The sequence below is a fragment of the Macaca nemestrina genome, chromosome 1, assembly GCF_043159975.1.
Source record: "Macaca nemestrina isolate mMacNem1 chromosome 1, mMacNem.hap1, whole genome shotgun sequence".
Lineage (NCBI taxonomy): Eukaryota > Metazoa > Chordata > Mammalia > Primates > Cercopithecidae > Macaca > Macaca nemestrina.
In genome coordinates this window covers 140,716,375-140,733,916 of record NC_092125.1, presented here as the reverse complement: position 1 = coordinate 140,733,916, position 17,542 = coordinate 140,716,375, and the positions used below count along the sequence as shown (strand labels likewise).

Sequence of the window (17,542 nt, the reverse complement as noted above, 5' to 3'; positions counted from 1 at the left end):
TGACAGAGAATTTAAAATAACTGTGATTACTATACTAAAGGCTCTAAGGTAAAGGTGAAAATCATATAAGATTAGACAGGTAATATCAGCAGAAAAATGAAAACTGTGAGTCAAAAAGAAAAGCTAGAGATGGGCTAGGCACAGTGGTTCGTGGCTGTAATCCTAGCACTTTGGGGAGGCTGAGGTGGGAGGATCACTGGGCTCAGGAGTTCGAGACCAGCCTGGGCAACACAGTGAGACCTTTTCTCTTTGAAAAAAAAATTTTTTTTTTAAAGAAAAGCTAGAAATGAAAAATGGTAACAGATGTAAAGAATGCCTTCAGTGGCTCATCAAACAACTCCACAAAGCAATGTAAAGAATGAGTGAACTTAATAACTTGTCAGCAAAAATGTTTTAGTCAATGGAAACTGAAAACAGAAAGAGAAAAATAATAGGGACAAAAAGAACAGAGCAACAAAGAGTTGTCAGACAACCTTGAACAATCTAACATATGTATAATTGAAACCCCTGAAGAAGAGAGCGTGAGAAGAAATACTTGAAGAAATAACAACCAAGGGCCGGGCATGGTGGCTCACGCCTGTAATCCCAGAACTTTGGGAGGCCGAGACCAGCGGATCACCTAAGGTCAGGAGTTTGAGACCAGTCTGATCAACAGGGAGAAACCCCGTCTGTACTAAAAATACAAAATTAGCCATGCTTGGTGTCACATGCCTGTAATCCCAGTTACTTGGGAGGCTGAGGCAGGAGAATGGCTTGAACCCAGGGGGCAGAGGTTGTAGTGAGCCGAGATCACGCCATTGCACTCTAGCCTGGGCAACAAGAGTGAAACTTCATCTTAAAAAAAAAAAAAAAGAAATAACAACCAAGAATTTTCCAAAATTTATGGCATACACAAATCTATAAATCAAAGAAACTCAGAGAAAAAAAAAACAGATCTAGGTATATCATATTCAACCTGCTATAAAGAGAAAAGCTTGAAAGCAACCAGAGGAAAAAATACGTTACATGTTGAGGAACAAAAATAAGAATTACAACACAGTGCTGGCTGGCATGGTTTCTGACAAGAAGATAGTAGAGTGATTTAAAGTTTTATAAGAACAAAACTGTCAAGGCAGAATTCAATATCCTGCAAATATATCTTTTAAAATTGAAGAAATAAACATTTTCTCAAACAAAAACCAGCACTAAAGAAAATGATAAAAGAAGTTCTTACAGCAGAAAAAATAAGATACCAGACAGAAACTTGGATCTGCACAGAGTGCTGAAACAGAATATCTTGAAGGAAAAACACATTTCATTAAAAGTTTTTCAATTTCTATGAAAGATAACTTTAATGCAAAATTAGTAGTATATATGTTTGGACAATATGTAAAATGTATGACAATTTCACAAAAGAGGTAGAAAGATTTGAAAATACACTGTTGAAAGAGCCTTAGATTACACATGAAGTGTAATATTTATTCATTTATTATTTATAATTTATTATTTGAAGGTACACTCTATTTATTGTAAAACCCAGAACAACCACTAAAAAAACTCTTGAAAGATGTATAAATAAATAAGTCAAATGTGAAGATAAAAATGGAATCACAATAAATATCTAATAAATCCAAGAGAAGGTAGAAAAAAAATAAAGAAACAAAGAACAGACAGAATAAACAAAATAGCTAGCAAGGTGACAGATATCCATCCAAATAAAATCACAAAACTGAGACCAAACATGATGGTAAAAGAAACTATGAGACTAAATGGTTTTTAGTTTTTAGTTTTTTTTGTTTTTCTTTGAGGTGGAGTCTTGCTCTGTCACCCAGACAGGAGTACAGTGGCGTGATCCTGGCTCACTGCTGCAACCTCCACCTACTGGGTTCAACCGATTCTCCTGCCTCAGCCTCCCGAATAGCTGGGACTACAGGCATGTGCCACCACGCCTGGCTAATTTTTTTGTATTTTTAGTAGAGATGGGGTTTCACCATGTTGGCCAGGCTGGTTTCAAACTCCTGACCTCAGGTGATCCACCTGCCTTGGCCTCCCAAAATGTTGGGATTACATGCTTGAGCTACTGCACCCAGCCAGTTTTTATAGCTTTATTGAGATACAGTTCACATATTATAAAACTGACCTCCCTCAAGTATACATATATTCAGTAGTTTTTAGCCTATTGAGAGTTGAACAATCATTTATCAGACTGTATTTTTAAAAGTAACCATCTATATGCTGTTTATCAGAGATAAAAACACATACAAACAAATTAAGATGGGAAAAAATATAGTACAATTTATCTTAAGAAATCTAAATCTAGGCAGGGCGCGGCAGCTCACACCTGTAATCCCAGCACTTTGGGAGGCGGAGGTGGGCGGATCACAAGGTCAGGAGTTCGAGACTAGCCTGGCCAGCATGATGAAACCCCATCTCTACTAAAAATACAAAAATTAGCCGGGCACGGTGGTGGCCGCCTGTAATCCCAATTACTCAGGAGGCTGAGGCAGGAGAATAGCCTGAACCCAGGAGGCAGAGGTTGCAGTGAGCCGAGATCTGGCCACTACACTCCAGCCTGGGAGACAGAGCAAGACTCCATCTTAAAAACAAAAAACAAAAAACAAAAAACAACAAAAAAAACTAAATCTAAAATATTAAAAACCTGAATGGAGCAATGGGAATGTGTTGTATCTCTGTGTATGTGATCTCCATCACAAATACGTTTTTAGTATTTTGATAACTATACCTCAATAAAAGTGGCTGGGATTTATGCATTAAAAAATATTATTTTAAGAAGGGGTCTACAGGTTCCAGACTGCCAACAGTGTTGATGGCAGAGACAAACACAAAAATGATAAGAACCTTTGTACTTAAGAAACTCTTGAAGATATACACAAGGAAACCTAAGCAAGAATGTTCAGAGTAGCACTGTTCGCAAGAGCAAAAAGGAGAGTGGATCAATAAATTGAGGTATAGTCACTGACAGACTTTTCTAAAAGTCCTTAAAATGACAGAACTGGAGTTACATGTATAAACATGGACAAATTTCTTAATCTAAATGGTGGATACATGAGTGTTTGATATAATACTCTTTAGATTACTATACACCACCACCATTACACCATACGATTTTTTTTGTTTTGTTTTTTTTCATTTATCAATGTGAAAATTTCATGGATCATCACCAGTCCAAATACTGGCTGGCATTTAGGAACCAGTGCTTCATACCATCCTGCTTCCAGCAAAATCCATCCAAAATCACACTTATTAGTCAGCGACAGTATTAGGCACAACACAAATTCCTTAGGAAACCTTTCTCCAAACCACCTAGTTGAAATTAATTTTCCCCTCTTAGTCTCCATATAATTCCTGTCTAACTCTCTACTTACCAAATTTCTGAGTTATATTAAATACTGTCTGTGCATACCTGATTTCCCAAGTGTAAGTCCTTTAATGGCTGAGGCAGTGCTTTGTGTTTCACAAGTTCTCAAAACCATGTCTGTTGGATTTGATTTATTCACCTCTACCCACTGTGAAATAAATCCTCAACAATGGCTTAAAAGCTGTGTTTTCATCTTTAGTATCTATTCTAAAATAAAATCTGATTACAAAAATAAAACTTCCCATTGTAAAACTTAAGATTTCTACTATTCATAATCTCAAGTGTACCTCTTCCTATTTTAATTATACCGAATAAAATAATGCATGGAAAGTATTTTATATAGAATAATACAAGAAAAATATAAGAAAATAACTTTGAACAATGTAAAACAAGATATATTTATTTTGAAGAAATTACATATTCATGTCATCATGTTTGAGATTATGATCATTTTGCACACTGGAATACAGAATGATGTATGAGTTAACTATGCCCCCTACTGACTGAATAAATACTTTAAAAACATTCACAGAGTGTAAGAATATGGTCCAAACAAATGTACCACATGAAAACCAAATGTGCCTTTACCATGCAAATGGGCTTCATAAAAAGACCTTGGCAGATCTTAAATATATTTAAGATAGAATTTATTGGAGAGAAGAGAGACCTGAGAAGAAAGAAGGGCAATTTTAGAATTTACTGCCCAGGGTCACCACATTAAACAACTTTAGGAAGCATCATTCACATTATAGTATACATCAGTGGTTCCCAACTGGGGCAATTTTGCCCCCCAGGGGACATCTGGCAATGTATGTGGAAACATTTTTGGTCGTCACAACCTGGGATAGGAGAGACGTTACTGGCAACTAGTGGGTAGAGGCCAGGGATGCTGCTAAACATCTACAACGCACGGACCACCTCCGTAAAACAAAGTATCTTCTAGCCAAAAATGTTAAAAGTGTTGAGTTTGAAAAATTTTGCTCTACATAGTGTTCCTTCTCAAGTCATGCAGCAGGGCAATGCTATGAGTTTTACCCAATAAAGTCAAATAAAATTTGACTGGCTTGAACTTTGTTGAATGGGTCAAAGAAGGATTAAACCTCTGAAATCCAATATAAAAATTTTTTGCCATCTTCATTTGGGCTAGAAAACTGCAGTCTATACAGTTTCATATCTTCACCTTTTATCTCTATTTTAGATGATACAATCTGTGCACAAACCCTTGATCAGTTAATGATACTTTTTAAAGATACTGGGCTTTCCCATCATACCTGTGTTTCCATTTCCATCATCTTTTGTTTAATTTCTCTTATTTCTGCCTGTGTTTCAGCTTCTCTAAGTCGAATGGTCATCAGTTCATCTTGTAACTCATTCATAGCATTTTTCTTCGGTGGGTCTTTCCATCTCCCAGTAGTACGAGCTAAGTGGCGCTAAAGCATAAAAAATTATATTGCAGCAAGTACTCTCGGTATCAAAATCAGAGCTAATATTACTGAGCACTTATTTCAGGCCTGTGCTATATAAAACACTTTCCACACATTATTTTATTTAATCCCTAGAAAATCCTATTAATCAGGCACTATTATCATCTGAATAAAAGGGTTTCATAAAAAGACCTTTGCAGATCTTAAGCATATTTAAGATAGAATTTATTGGCCAGGCACGGTGGCTCACACCTGTAATCCCAGCACTTTGGGAGGCCGAGGCAGGCAGATCACCTGAGGTCAGGGGTTCGAGACCAGCCTGGCCAACATGATGAAACCTCGTCTGTACTTTAAAAAAAAAAAAAAGATAGAATTTATTGGAGAAAAGAGACCCGAGAAGAAAGAAGGGCACTTTTAGAATTCACTGCCCAGGATCACCACATTAAACAATTTTAGAAAGCATCATTCACATTATTGCCATTATTGGTTCCCAACTGGGGCAATTTTGTCCCTCCAGGGAACATTTGGCAATGTATGTGGTAACATTTTTGGTTTTTCACAGGTAAGAAAATAACACTGTGATTAAATAACTTCAGGAGTATCACACAGCCAGTGCAGATCTGGGACACAAACTCAAATATAGTTCAAATTTTTTTCTCTATATACTGCAGATGAATTCTTGAAAAGAATACAATTTTCACTGTAATTTTTTTAATGAGAGATTTTTCATATTATCTTCAATGAAATCCCAATAAATTAGAAAAAAAAAATGGGGCCATCCTTAAGGAAGGAATGTTAGAAGTTAAGGGCAGTGTTTCTCAAAATATCTGTGACAAAGTACAAATTTTGTCTTTTTTGTTTTAAAATTTCAAGTTTATTGCAATCTGATACTTTGTAAAAACACGTTTTAAAAAAACGGCATGACAATGTCAAGGCCTAATTTTGGTCCTTATATAGAATATGTATTTTGTTCCTTGTCAACATTTCCCTCATACATGAATAAATTTGTGGTCATATACCAGATAAATGTCATTTATTTGGTGAGGTAACTAAGTTACTAATTTATACACTAAATTTATAATGTTGTCACTCTTCTGGTGTTTCACACTAACCAACAATGGACTTAATATCAACGTAAGATAAAATATGTACAATATAGAATACTTTTACAGTTTTTCAGAAAAAGTTATACAAGGCACAACGGTACAATTACAAAAATATGATCCGATATCTACTGTATCTTTTATTTTATTATAAGAATTAAAGAGAGAGAAACAGCCTAAGAGCACTTTCAGTTTATAAATACTCTCAATTTTGACATTAAACAGGGTCTCTCTCACTTTAAACTCATCTCCTACTGTAGGTCATCAGGTACTTCAAACTCTTACATATTGGAAATTTGGGTTTTATTCTCTTTTTAAAAAGCACAAAAAATATATTAAAATACCTGCCAGTGTTCCTCTAAATCCTTGACTTGCTGTCTAAGTTCTTTCAAACCCATAATGGCTTCTGCTTCTCTCAGTTTCACAGCAATGAGTTCTTCCTGAAGCCTTGCGATATTATTCTCATCAGGAAGGGAGTTATTCCTCTAAAGAAGAAGAAAATTTAATTTGGGACTTTTAAAATTAAGGAATAAAATACAGCACACATAACAGCTATTTTGTTACACACTTAAATGTAGTTAATTTTATGCAGCTGTACTGAAATATAATTCACAAACTATGAAACTCACCCTTTTAAAATACACAAGAGCTAGTGGTTTTCAGAGTATTTACAGGGTTGTTTAAACATCACCATGTTCTAATTTCAGAATATTTTGATCATGCAAAAAAGAAAACCTATACTCATCACCAGTCATTCTACATTCCCCATTTCCCCAGCCCCTGGCAACCACCAATCTACTTTTTGTTTCCATGAATTTGCCTACCTGGACATTTCTTGTAAGTGAAATCATATGTATTTATAGCTTTTTGTGACAACCTTACTTCACTTAGAACAACGTTTTCAAGGTTCAATCTTTTTTTTATGCCAAATGATATTCCACTGTATAGATATACCACATTTAATCTATTTATTCATCAGTTAATACAAATTTGGGTTGTTTCTACTTTTTGACTATTATAATGTTGCTATGAACATTGGTGCAAAAGTTTGTGTGTAGACTTAGGTTTTCAATGTTCTTAAGATATACTTAGGAGTAGAACTGTTGGCTCAGATGGTAATTTTTCTATGTTTAACTTTAGGAAACTGCCAAACTTTTCCAAAGCAGCTGTACAGATTTTCATTTCCACTAGCAATGTATGAGGGGAACTGTACTTAATTTTGAGAACACAGAAATCTAACTCTGATTTGTTAATAAAATACTAATCAAAGTTACGGAGCAACAGGATTAAAAATTTTTTCAGTATGGCAATAAACTTACTAACCTCTGATCAGGACTCCAGATAAAGCATGAACATCATTTACTTTTTAAATATGTATAGAAAACAGTAGTCCAAAATCTGTTTTTGTTGTATTTCCTCAGTATGTTATTTCTGAGAGACGCATCAACTCTCTGTGTATTAGTCACTATTTACATCAACAGTCAAGAAATTAATACAAATTAAACAATTTAACAATTGATTCAAATGAAATGACTGAAATTAAACAACTTGATTCATGGATACAAGACTTATTTATTTATTTATATTTTTCCATAAGTTATCAGGGTTCAGGCAGTATCTGGTTACATAAGTTTTTTAGTAGTGACTTGTGAGATTTTGGTCCACCCATCACCCAAGCAGTATACACTGCACCTTATTTGTAGTCTTTTATCCCTCACTCCCCTCCCACTCTTCCCCTCAAGTCCCCAAAGTCCACTGAATTATTCTTATGCCTTTGAGTCCTCATAGCTTAGCTCCCACATATCAGTGAGAACATACGATGTTTGGTTTTCCATTCTTGAGTTACTTCACTTAGAATAATAGTCTCCAGTTTCATCCAGGACAGTGCAAATGCTGTTAATTCATTCCTTTTTATGGCTGAGTAGTATTCCATCTCATATATGTGTATATATATATCAATCACAGTTTCTTTATCCACTTGTTGACCAATGGGCATTTGCATTGGTTCCACGATTTTGCAATTGTGATCTGTGCTGCTATAAACATGTGTGTGCAGGTATCTTTTTCAAATAATGACCTTTTTTCCCTCTGGGTAGATAGATACCCAGTAGTGGGATTGCTGGGTCAAATGGTACTTCTACTTTTAGTTCTTTAAGGAATCTCCACACTGTTTTCCATAGTGGCTGTACTAGTTTACATTCCCACTAGCAGTGCAGAAGCGTTCCCTGTTCATTGCATCCATGCCAACATCTACTGTTTTTTTTGGTTTTTTTTTTGATTATGGCTAATCTTGTGGAAGTAAGGTGGTATTACATTGTGGTTTTGATTTGCATTTCCCTGATCATTAGTGACGTTTAGTACTTTTTCTTTTCTTTTTCTTTTTTTTTTTTGAGACGGAGTCTTCCTCTGTAGCCCAGGCTCGAGTGCAGTGGCACGATCTTGGCTCACTGCAACTTCTGCCTCCCAGGTTCAAGCAATTCTCTGCCTCAGCCTTCCGAGTAGCTGGGATTACAGGCGCCTGCCACCACAACTGGTGAATTGTTTGTATTTTTAGTAGACACAAGGTTTCATTATCTTGCCCAAGTCTTTATCATTATCAAGGCTGGTCTTGAACTCCTGACCTTGTGATCCACTCACTTTGGCCTCCCAAAGGGCTGGGATTACAGGCGTGAGCCACCGCACCCAGCCGATGTTTAGTATATTTTCGTATGTTTGTTGGCCATTTGTATATCTTCTTTTGAGAATTGTCTATTCATGTCCTTAGCCCACTTTTTGATGAGAGTATTTTCTTCTTACTGATTTGAGTTCGTTGTAGATTCTGGATCTTAGTCCTTTGTCAGACATATAGATTGTGAAGATTTTCTGCCACTCTGTGGGTAGTCTGTTCACTCTGCTGACTGTTCCTTTTTCCGTGCAAAAGCTCTTTAGTTTAATTAGGTCCCAGCTATCTATCTTTGTTTTAATTGCATTTGCTTTTGGGTTCTTGGTCATGAAATCCTTGCCTAAGCAAATGTCTAGAAGGGTTTTTCCAATGTTATCTTCTAGAACTTTTATAGTTTCCGGTTTTAGGTTTAAGTCCTTAATCCATCTTTTAAGTTGATTTTTGTATAATGTGAGAGAAGAGGATCCAGTTTCATCCTCCTACATGTGGCTAGCCAATTATCCCAGCACACGGATACAAGATTTAGATCAATTTCCCACCATATTAAAAGATAAAAAGGACACAGGGTAGCCCAGTATCAAACTTCTCCGGAGAGTTACCAAGAGATCCAAAATTAGGTCCTAGGGAAAGCTCCCTAGGTAAACAGGTAAACTGAGGTAACACTGAGATTTCAAGGCCTGATTCTATGAAATTTTCTATCTCTAAATATTTCATGGTACACATGCAAATTTCTGCTCACAGGGATGATGAAATGAAGTTATTCTCACCAATTACACATTCTTATGATGGACTTTAAATATTTTCTCAGTTGAAAACCAAAAATTTACTGCATATGCATTTAAAAGATTGCTGGAAGCAGAAAAAAAGAGAATGCTGCATGAAGAAATTACCATAGGAAGCATGCTACCTTTCAAATTCCTTTCTACTTTATAATGTGAAAAATGAAAAACACCACAGCCACTTACGAAATCCAGTTTTGAATGGAATCCAAATACACTTCTATCAAATATTCAAAATCTTTCTAACTGCAAGACACAGATTCTTCTCTAAATCATGTAACCCAGAATATACCTAAGTTAGAGACCAAATATTCTGTTAGCCATTTCTTTCAGCACTCTTGCTGGCTTTTTTTCCTCAACAAATAGAAAGAATACATTTTCCAGAAATATAAAAATAGCAAGGAGCTTTCCAGCAAAATTATTCCATTACTGTTTCTCGTTACACTTGTCCTATTTCATTAAGAAAATAGTTAAAAATACCTGAGACTGTTATGTCCATTATCTATCAGGTTTTTGGATTCAGTAGCTAGCTATTACCTAAGAGTAAAAAGGAACTAATGACACAGAGCACAGGCCACCAATAAATTTACAGATGAGAAAACAAGAGATTCAGAGTTTGTAATCTAGAACTTTTAAATCTGAAAGTTATAAGAAACCTGAAGTTCTTCTATTCCCATTACTTATCTGATCTTTGATGTTCTTCAATATCCTTGAAAAGAAGTAAGTTAGCTTCTGTGAGTACACTCAGGCTAAAAGGAACTTCCTACATATCCTGAGGTAACTTGTTCTAGATTGGACAGTTCTAACAACTACACTCAGATCAAATTTTCCCTGAAATGTCTATGTATTAGTCCTATTCTATCTCTTCCACATGAAAATATTGCAATATTTGACGACAGCAGTTAATTTCTTTCACCCGAGTTTCTCTTCTGCAACATTTAGATACTCTTTTTTTTTTTTTTTTTTGAGACGGAGTCTCGCTCTGTCGCCCAGGCTGGAGTGCAGTGGCCGGATCTCAGCTCACTGCAAGCTCCGCCTCCCGGGTTTACGCCATTCTCCTGCCTCAGCCTCCCGAGTAGCTGGGACTACAGGCGCCCGCCACTCGCCCGGCTAGTTTTTTTTTGTATTTTTTAGTAGAGACGGGGTTTCACCGTGTTCGCCAGGATGGTCTCGATGTCCTGACCTCGTGATCCGCCCGTCTCGGCCTCCCAAAGTGCTGGGATTACAGGCTTGAGCCACCGCGCCCGGCCTAGATACTCTTTTTATGAAAATTATTCTGGTCGTTTTCCTCCAAAAGGGCTCTAATCTCCATTTTTATCCTTAAATATGGGGCTTTGATTAGTATGAAGGCAACAAGGAATAACTGGCAATTTTAAAAATCTTTTTTTCCTTTTCCTCTTAGTAACTAACATGTAAGGCTTCTAATGTATAAAAACACCAAGTCAATTAAATTGCTCAGTAAGTACTTAACAAATATTACATATCCCCTCTAATTTGGAAGTGACTGCATTTGTGTAGGTTTCTTACCTTCTCTATATCCAAGACTTTATCCTGCATCTCTTTTAGTGCACACTGAGACTCAGCTTCACTCAGTCGGGCTTGGACCAATTCCTTTTCTAGCTGTAGTACAAAATCTTCGTTGTAGTTGGAACTGCATTTATGCTAAAGGTTACAGACATACATTGAAATTTCATGGAAGTATAAACATGTATATACAGTAAAAACAATGCAACTACCTAATACAGTTATATTAAGGGCAACTAAATAGGAGAAGTTCCATCTACCCAATATTACCAATGTATCTCCTCCAATTAACTTTTCCAATGAGTAAAAAAGCCCAACTTTGATATCTATAAAGACGACCACATTATTGGGCTTTGGTAACTAGTTATTGCACTGATCAAATCTGATTCATACAAGATAAACATCTCCTTTTATCTGTCCATCCATCCAGACACAAAGAATTCGTTCTGACTTTACAGACCTACACCACACAATAAATAGGATAGCAATTAGCCACATGTGGCTACTGAACATTTGAAATGTGGCTAATCAAGATTAAAACAAGTTTTAAGTATAAAATACAAACTGGATTTTGAAGACTTAATATGAAATAAAAAAATCTCAATGATTTTTATATCAATTACATGTTAAAATAATATTTTGAATATACTGAGGTAAATAAAAATATTAATTTTACCTTTTTTAAACTCCTTTTAATGTGGCTATTAGAAAATTTTAAATTACATCTGTGACACATTATATATTGCTATTTGATAGTACTATTATGTACTACAGAAGACATGTAAACATTACTCAAAAATATATTTTAATCTAATGGAAAAAAAACAGGGTACCCACAATAATGTGAACCATCTAAATTCCAAAATAACAAAATTGTATTTGTGCTTAGAAATCTTCTTCAGAAGATATGCATGGTTTCCCAGCACTTTGGGAGGCCGAGGTGGGTGGATCACTTGAGGCCAGAACTTCAAGATCAGCCTAGCCAACAAGGTGAAACCCTGACTCTACTAAAACTACAAAAATTAGCTGGGCATGGTGGCACACATCTGTAATCCCTGCTACTAGGGAGGGTGAGGCAGGAGAATGGCTTGAGCCCAGGAGGTGGAGGTTGCAGTGAGCCGAGATCATGCCACTGTACTCCAGCCCAGGCAACAGAGCAAGACTCTTGTCTCAAGAAGAAAAGAAAAAAAAAAAAAAAGATATACATAGAAATAACTGCTGGAAGCAGAGAAGACACAGATGCTGCACGAAGAAATTAACCCCGGAAGCACGCCATGTTCCCATTTGCTTTCCTACTCTATAAAACATGAATATTGATGCAAACACTTAAGTCACCATTTTTAAGCCAGTGCCCATACAAAAGCTTCTGTGCAGAAGCAACATGCAATCATCATTATAAAATACTTGCTAAAATAAATTGTCTATTACTTCACATTTAATTCATGTAGTAAAGAAAATGTGGCAACTCAAAATTACAAAATAAAGTCATAAAAAACAATCTTCTACTGAACTAGCATGAATAAAGCCCAGTTATTTTTACTCTTTAATATGTTAGGAACAAACTAGATGTCAAATTATAACTATTAAAAATAACCAGATGCTTAATACATGGTACTCTCCTGCCCCAGTTACCCAAAAAGATGTGCAAATGAGGACTTTAATTCAATGCATTATACATTATTTCTTCTAGTAATTTTGATACTATTGAAACAATATTTCAATACGAAAAGAGAATCTGCAACAGATACATCATCTTAGCAAATACTTACCTTCTATCAATTAGGAAAAAGGCATTCTTTTGGAATGACCACATCCCAACTAGAAGTGCCATAATTTATTTAATCAGATCATAGTTATTTCATGGGTACTGGTAGAATTTTTTTGCCCTCAACTTAAAGCCCTGGCAACTGTAGTACAGGTTTGTTTGCCAAGACTTTATATTAGGAGATCCCCAAGAAAACATCAAACTCAAAGGCTCATATGAGAACGGAACTCTTGATTGGAATATACCAACTAATCCAATCAAGTACAAAAGGCTATAGTAATGTTGGGAACAAATCTTTATTAATAAAATTTACAGAGAGCTGAAATGCTCTGATAACAAGTCATTCTGGATAATATGTATCTTATGCTTTTTATACACTAAAACATATTATTTTAGTCTTCTGGATTAAAATAATTCTAAATGTATTAGGTAATAGTTTTGCCACTGACACAGTTTACAGAATATAATTCTCTTAATTATCAGGTCTTCATGATGATAGTCAACTAACACATTGCAAATTACACAGCATCTAAGGAAAAGATGCTGCTGTGAACTATAAATTGCCTGAAGCTAACCACTGTAGTTTCAATTTATTCTATTTTCCACAGGGGGAAAAAGTTTTATAAACACGTTTTAATGTTTGACAGAAATGACAATTATGACAGCAGCTAACATCTACTCACCACTTACTATGTGCCAGATACAAGTTAAGCACTTTATATTCTCCTTTAACCCTCACCACAATTACTACCTTACTAATAAGGAAACTAATAGGGTGCACCAAGGTCAAACAGCAGTTGATAGTGCTATTAATTGAGAGTTTGTATTACAGAGCCCATGTTCCTCACCTTTAAGCCATATAGGTGTTGAAGAGTTTAATATATTGTTTTAATGTATACTGTTCTAAAAATCAATGATATAATATTTTAAAAATCCAAACTTCTAAAAAAATCTAAGCATATAGATCTCACATGTTCTTGTATTAAGAAATTCCTAGAAGAGTGCATTTCATATTCAAGTGAGTAACTTGAGCAATTTGTTTTACCAAATGACAACTGCCACAATTATGATGGCAGGCAGTCTCAGCAAGGGGGGCTTTTATTTAAAAGCATACAAATGACAGATGACTTCCCTATACTTATATCAAGTTAATTTATGTAAATGAATCTCATAATGTTTCTGTGATACCAGCAATCCCAGTCCAATGAAACTGACAGAAATTCTTTTTAGTAAGCAGAGTCTGCTTTTCAATCCTATGTGCTTTTCTGGTGTTGCAAAAATTATAAAGGTAAAGGTAAGTTAGAAAGTTCTCAGTAATCTTTTTGCTTGTTTCTTGAGCTTAAAAAAAATCTTCAATATTTTAAGGATATAGGAGTAATACAGTAAAAAGTAAATATTTGTATTGGGGGAAGTTTCTCATATTATTAAGTGGAAAAAACTGAAATTAGGAAAAGGGTTGTCCACACAAATATATCAAGTATTGCTTGAATTTAAGTATACATTAAGCTTTTAACTAACTTCAAGATATGACATTTATATGTTCTTTTCAGGAACCCAAACATTTCATGGAACCCTGTTCTTGTCTCTTTTGTAACACTTATCACAACTCTAAAAAAAAAATTTTGTAAGCTGCCCAAAGTAATTCATAGATTCAATGCTATTTCCATCAAACTACCACTGACATTCTTCACAGAATTAGACAAAAACTACTTTAAATTTCATATGGAACCAAAGAAGAGCCTGTATAACCAAGCAAAAAGAACAAGGCTGCAGGCCTCATGCTACCTGACTTTAAACTATAATACATGGCTACGGTAACCAAAACAGCATGGTACGGGTACCAAAACAGACATACAGACCAATGGAACAAAACAGAGACCTCAGAAATAACACCACACTTCTACAATCATCAGATCTTCGACAAACCTGACAAAAGCAATGGGGAAAGGAACTCCTATTCAATAAATGGTGCTCAGAAAACTGGCAGCAAACTGAAACTGGATCCCTTCCTCACACCTTATATAAAAATTTACTCAAGATGGATTAAAGACTTAAATGTAAAACCCCAAACCATAAAAACCCTAGAATAAAACCTAGGCAAGGTATTACTCAGGACATAGGCATGGAGAAAGACTTCATGATGAAAACACCAAAAGCAATTGCAACAAAAGCCAAAATTGACAAATGAGATCTAATTAAAGAGTTTCTGCACAGCAAAAGAAACTACCATCAGAGTGAACAGGCAACCTACAGAATGGGAGAAAAATTTTTGCAATCTACCCATCTGACAAAGGTCTAATATTCAGAATTATTGGGGGAAACCAGCCCCCGATAATTCAATGTTATTTCATATAGGTTCTTTTCTATTTCCCTAAGTGTCAGCCGGTCTCAGAAATACAGGGAAAGAGTACAAAAGAGAGAAATTTTAAAGCCGGGTGTCCGGGGAAGACATCACATGTCGGCAGGTTCCATGATGCCCCCCAAGCCACAAAACCAGCAAATTTTTATTAGTGATTTTTAAAAGGGGAGGGAGCATACGAATAGGTTGTGGTTCACAGAGATCACATGCTTCACAAGGTAATAAAATATCACAAGGCAAATGGAGGCAGGGTGAGATCACAGGACCAGCGCAAAATTAAAAATGCTAATGAAGTTTCGGGCACACACTGTCATTGATAACATCTTATCAGGAGACAGGGTTTGAGAGCAGACAACTGGTCTGACCAAAATTTATTAGGTGGGAATTTCCTCATCCTAATAAGTCTAGGGGTGCTACGGGAGATGGGCACTTATTTCATCCCTTATCTACCACCGTAAAAGACAGACGTCCCCAAAGCAGCCATTTTTGAGACCTCCCCTTGGGAACTCATTCTCTTTCTCAGTGATGTTCCTTCCTGAGAAAAAGAATTCAGCGATATTTCTCCTATTTGCTGTTGAAAGAAGAGAACTATGCCTCTGTCCCACCTGGCTCTCAGGCAGACAGACCTAATGGTTATCTCCCTAGTTCCCTGAACATTACTGTTATCCTATTCTTTTTTCAAGGTGCACAGATTTCATATTGGTTAAACAATTTGTGCAGTTAACGCAATCATCACAGGGTCCTGAGGCAACATTCATCCTCAGCTTATGAAGATGACAGGATTAAGAGATTAAAGTAAAGGCAGGCATAGGAAATCACAAGGGTATTGACTGGGGAAGTGATAAGTGTCCATGAAATCTTTACAATTTATGTTCAGAGACAGCAGTAAAGACAGGTGTAAGAAATTATAAAAATAATAATTTGGGGAACTAATAAATGTCCATGAAATCTTCACAATTTATGTTCTGTCATGGCTTCAGCCAGTCCCTCCATTCAGGGTCCCTGACTTCCAGCAACACAGAATCTACAAGGAACCTAAACAAATTTACAAGAAAAAAACAACCCCATCAAAAAGTGGGCAAAGGATATGAAGAGACACTTCTCAAAAGATGACATTTACATGGCCAAAAAACATAGGAAAAAAAGCTCAACATCACTGATCATTAGAGAAATGCAAATCAAACCCACAATGAGATACCATCTCATGCCAATCAGAATGGCAATTATTAAAAAGTTGAGAAACAACAGATGCTGGTGAGGCTGTGGACAGATAGGAATGCTTTTACAGTGTTCATGGTAATGTAAATTAGTTCAACCATCATGGAAGACAGTAGCGCGATTCCTCAAAGTTCTAGAACCAGAAATACCATTTGACCTAGCAATCCCACTACCGGGTATATACCCAAAAGAATATAAATCATTCTACTATAAAGACACATATGGCCGGGCGCGGTGGCTCACGCCTGTGTTGCCAGCACTTTGGGAGGCCGAGGTGGGTGGATCACGCGGTCAGGAGATAGAGACCATTGTGGCTAACACAGTGAAACCCTGTCTCTACTAAAAATGCAAAAAAATTAGCTGGGCATGGTGGCGGGCACCTGTAGTCCCAGCTGCTGGGGAAGCTGAGGCAGGAGAACGGTGTGAACCCAGGAGGCAGAGCTTGCAGTGAGCTGAGATCGCACCACTGCACTCCAGTCTGTGTGACAGAGTGAGACTCTGTCTCAAAAAAAAAAAAAAAAAACAAAAAGACACATGCATACATATGTTTACTGCAGCACTGTTTACAATAGAAAAGACTTGGAATCAACCCAAATGTCCATCAATGATAGACTGGATTAAGAAAATGTGGTACATAAACACCATGGAATACTATGGAGCCATAAAAAGGAATGAGATCATGTCTCTTGCAGGGACATGGAAGCCATCATTCTCAGCAAACTGACACAGGAACAGAAAACCAAACACCACATGTTCTCACTCATAAGTGGCAGTTGAGCAATGAGAACACATGGACACAGGGAAGAGAACGACACACACCAGGGCCTATTGGGGGTTGAGGGGGAAGAAGAGGGAACTCAGAGGATGAGTCAGTATGTGCAGCAAACCACCATGACACAGGTATACCTATGTAACAAACTTGCACATTCTGCACATGTATCCCAGAACTTAAAAGTAACATTTAAAAAAAAATTGTGTGATTAATTTTTTAAATGTTTATCTCTATATATACTATATAAGCAAATGCCAGAGACAGTCTGACTGATTTACCATTGTAAATCAGTAACTGCCTGGTTAACAGAACCAAACAGTGCTTTTCATAGGTAGGTGAGCAAAATATTATCTGCTGAATGAATCAGTTAACCCTTGGTTTAACAACAAAATCCCTGTATTATATAATTTACATTAAACATGGGAAGTGGAAGTTGAATGCTGCAAAAAAAAAAAAAAAAAAAAAAAAATCTATAAAACTGATGGTTAATCTATTTTTAATTGAAATGCCTACCTAGCAATCTTGAACCATTTTCCCAAAACAAAATAATGATACAATGTTTCAATTTGCTCCAAAAA

At 36.1% G+C, this 17,542-nt stretch overlaps 1 protein-coding gene across 9 annotated transcripts in view; it reads right to left on the bottom strand.

Annotated features, from left to right (window-relative positions):
* The window catches only part of LOC105485393 (ecotropic viral integration site 5), a 288,203-nt gene that overhangs the window by 97,208 nt on the left and 173,453 nt on the right, over positions 1–17,542 (bottom strand). For all 9 annotated transcript variants that reach the window (XM_011747705.2, XM_011747712.3, XM_011747708.3 and 6 more), the window contains 3 exons: positions 10,854–10,988; positions 6,230–6,370; positions 4,630–4,788 (listed from right to left, as the gene is read on the bottom strand). In XM_011747705.2, the coding sequence (XP_011746007.1) occupies positions 4,630–4,788; positions 6,230–6,370; positions 10,854–10,988 (435 nt within the window). The remainder of the gene's footprint in view (positions 1–4,629; positions 4,789–6,229; positions 6,371–10,853; positions 10,989–17,542) is intronic.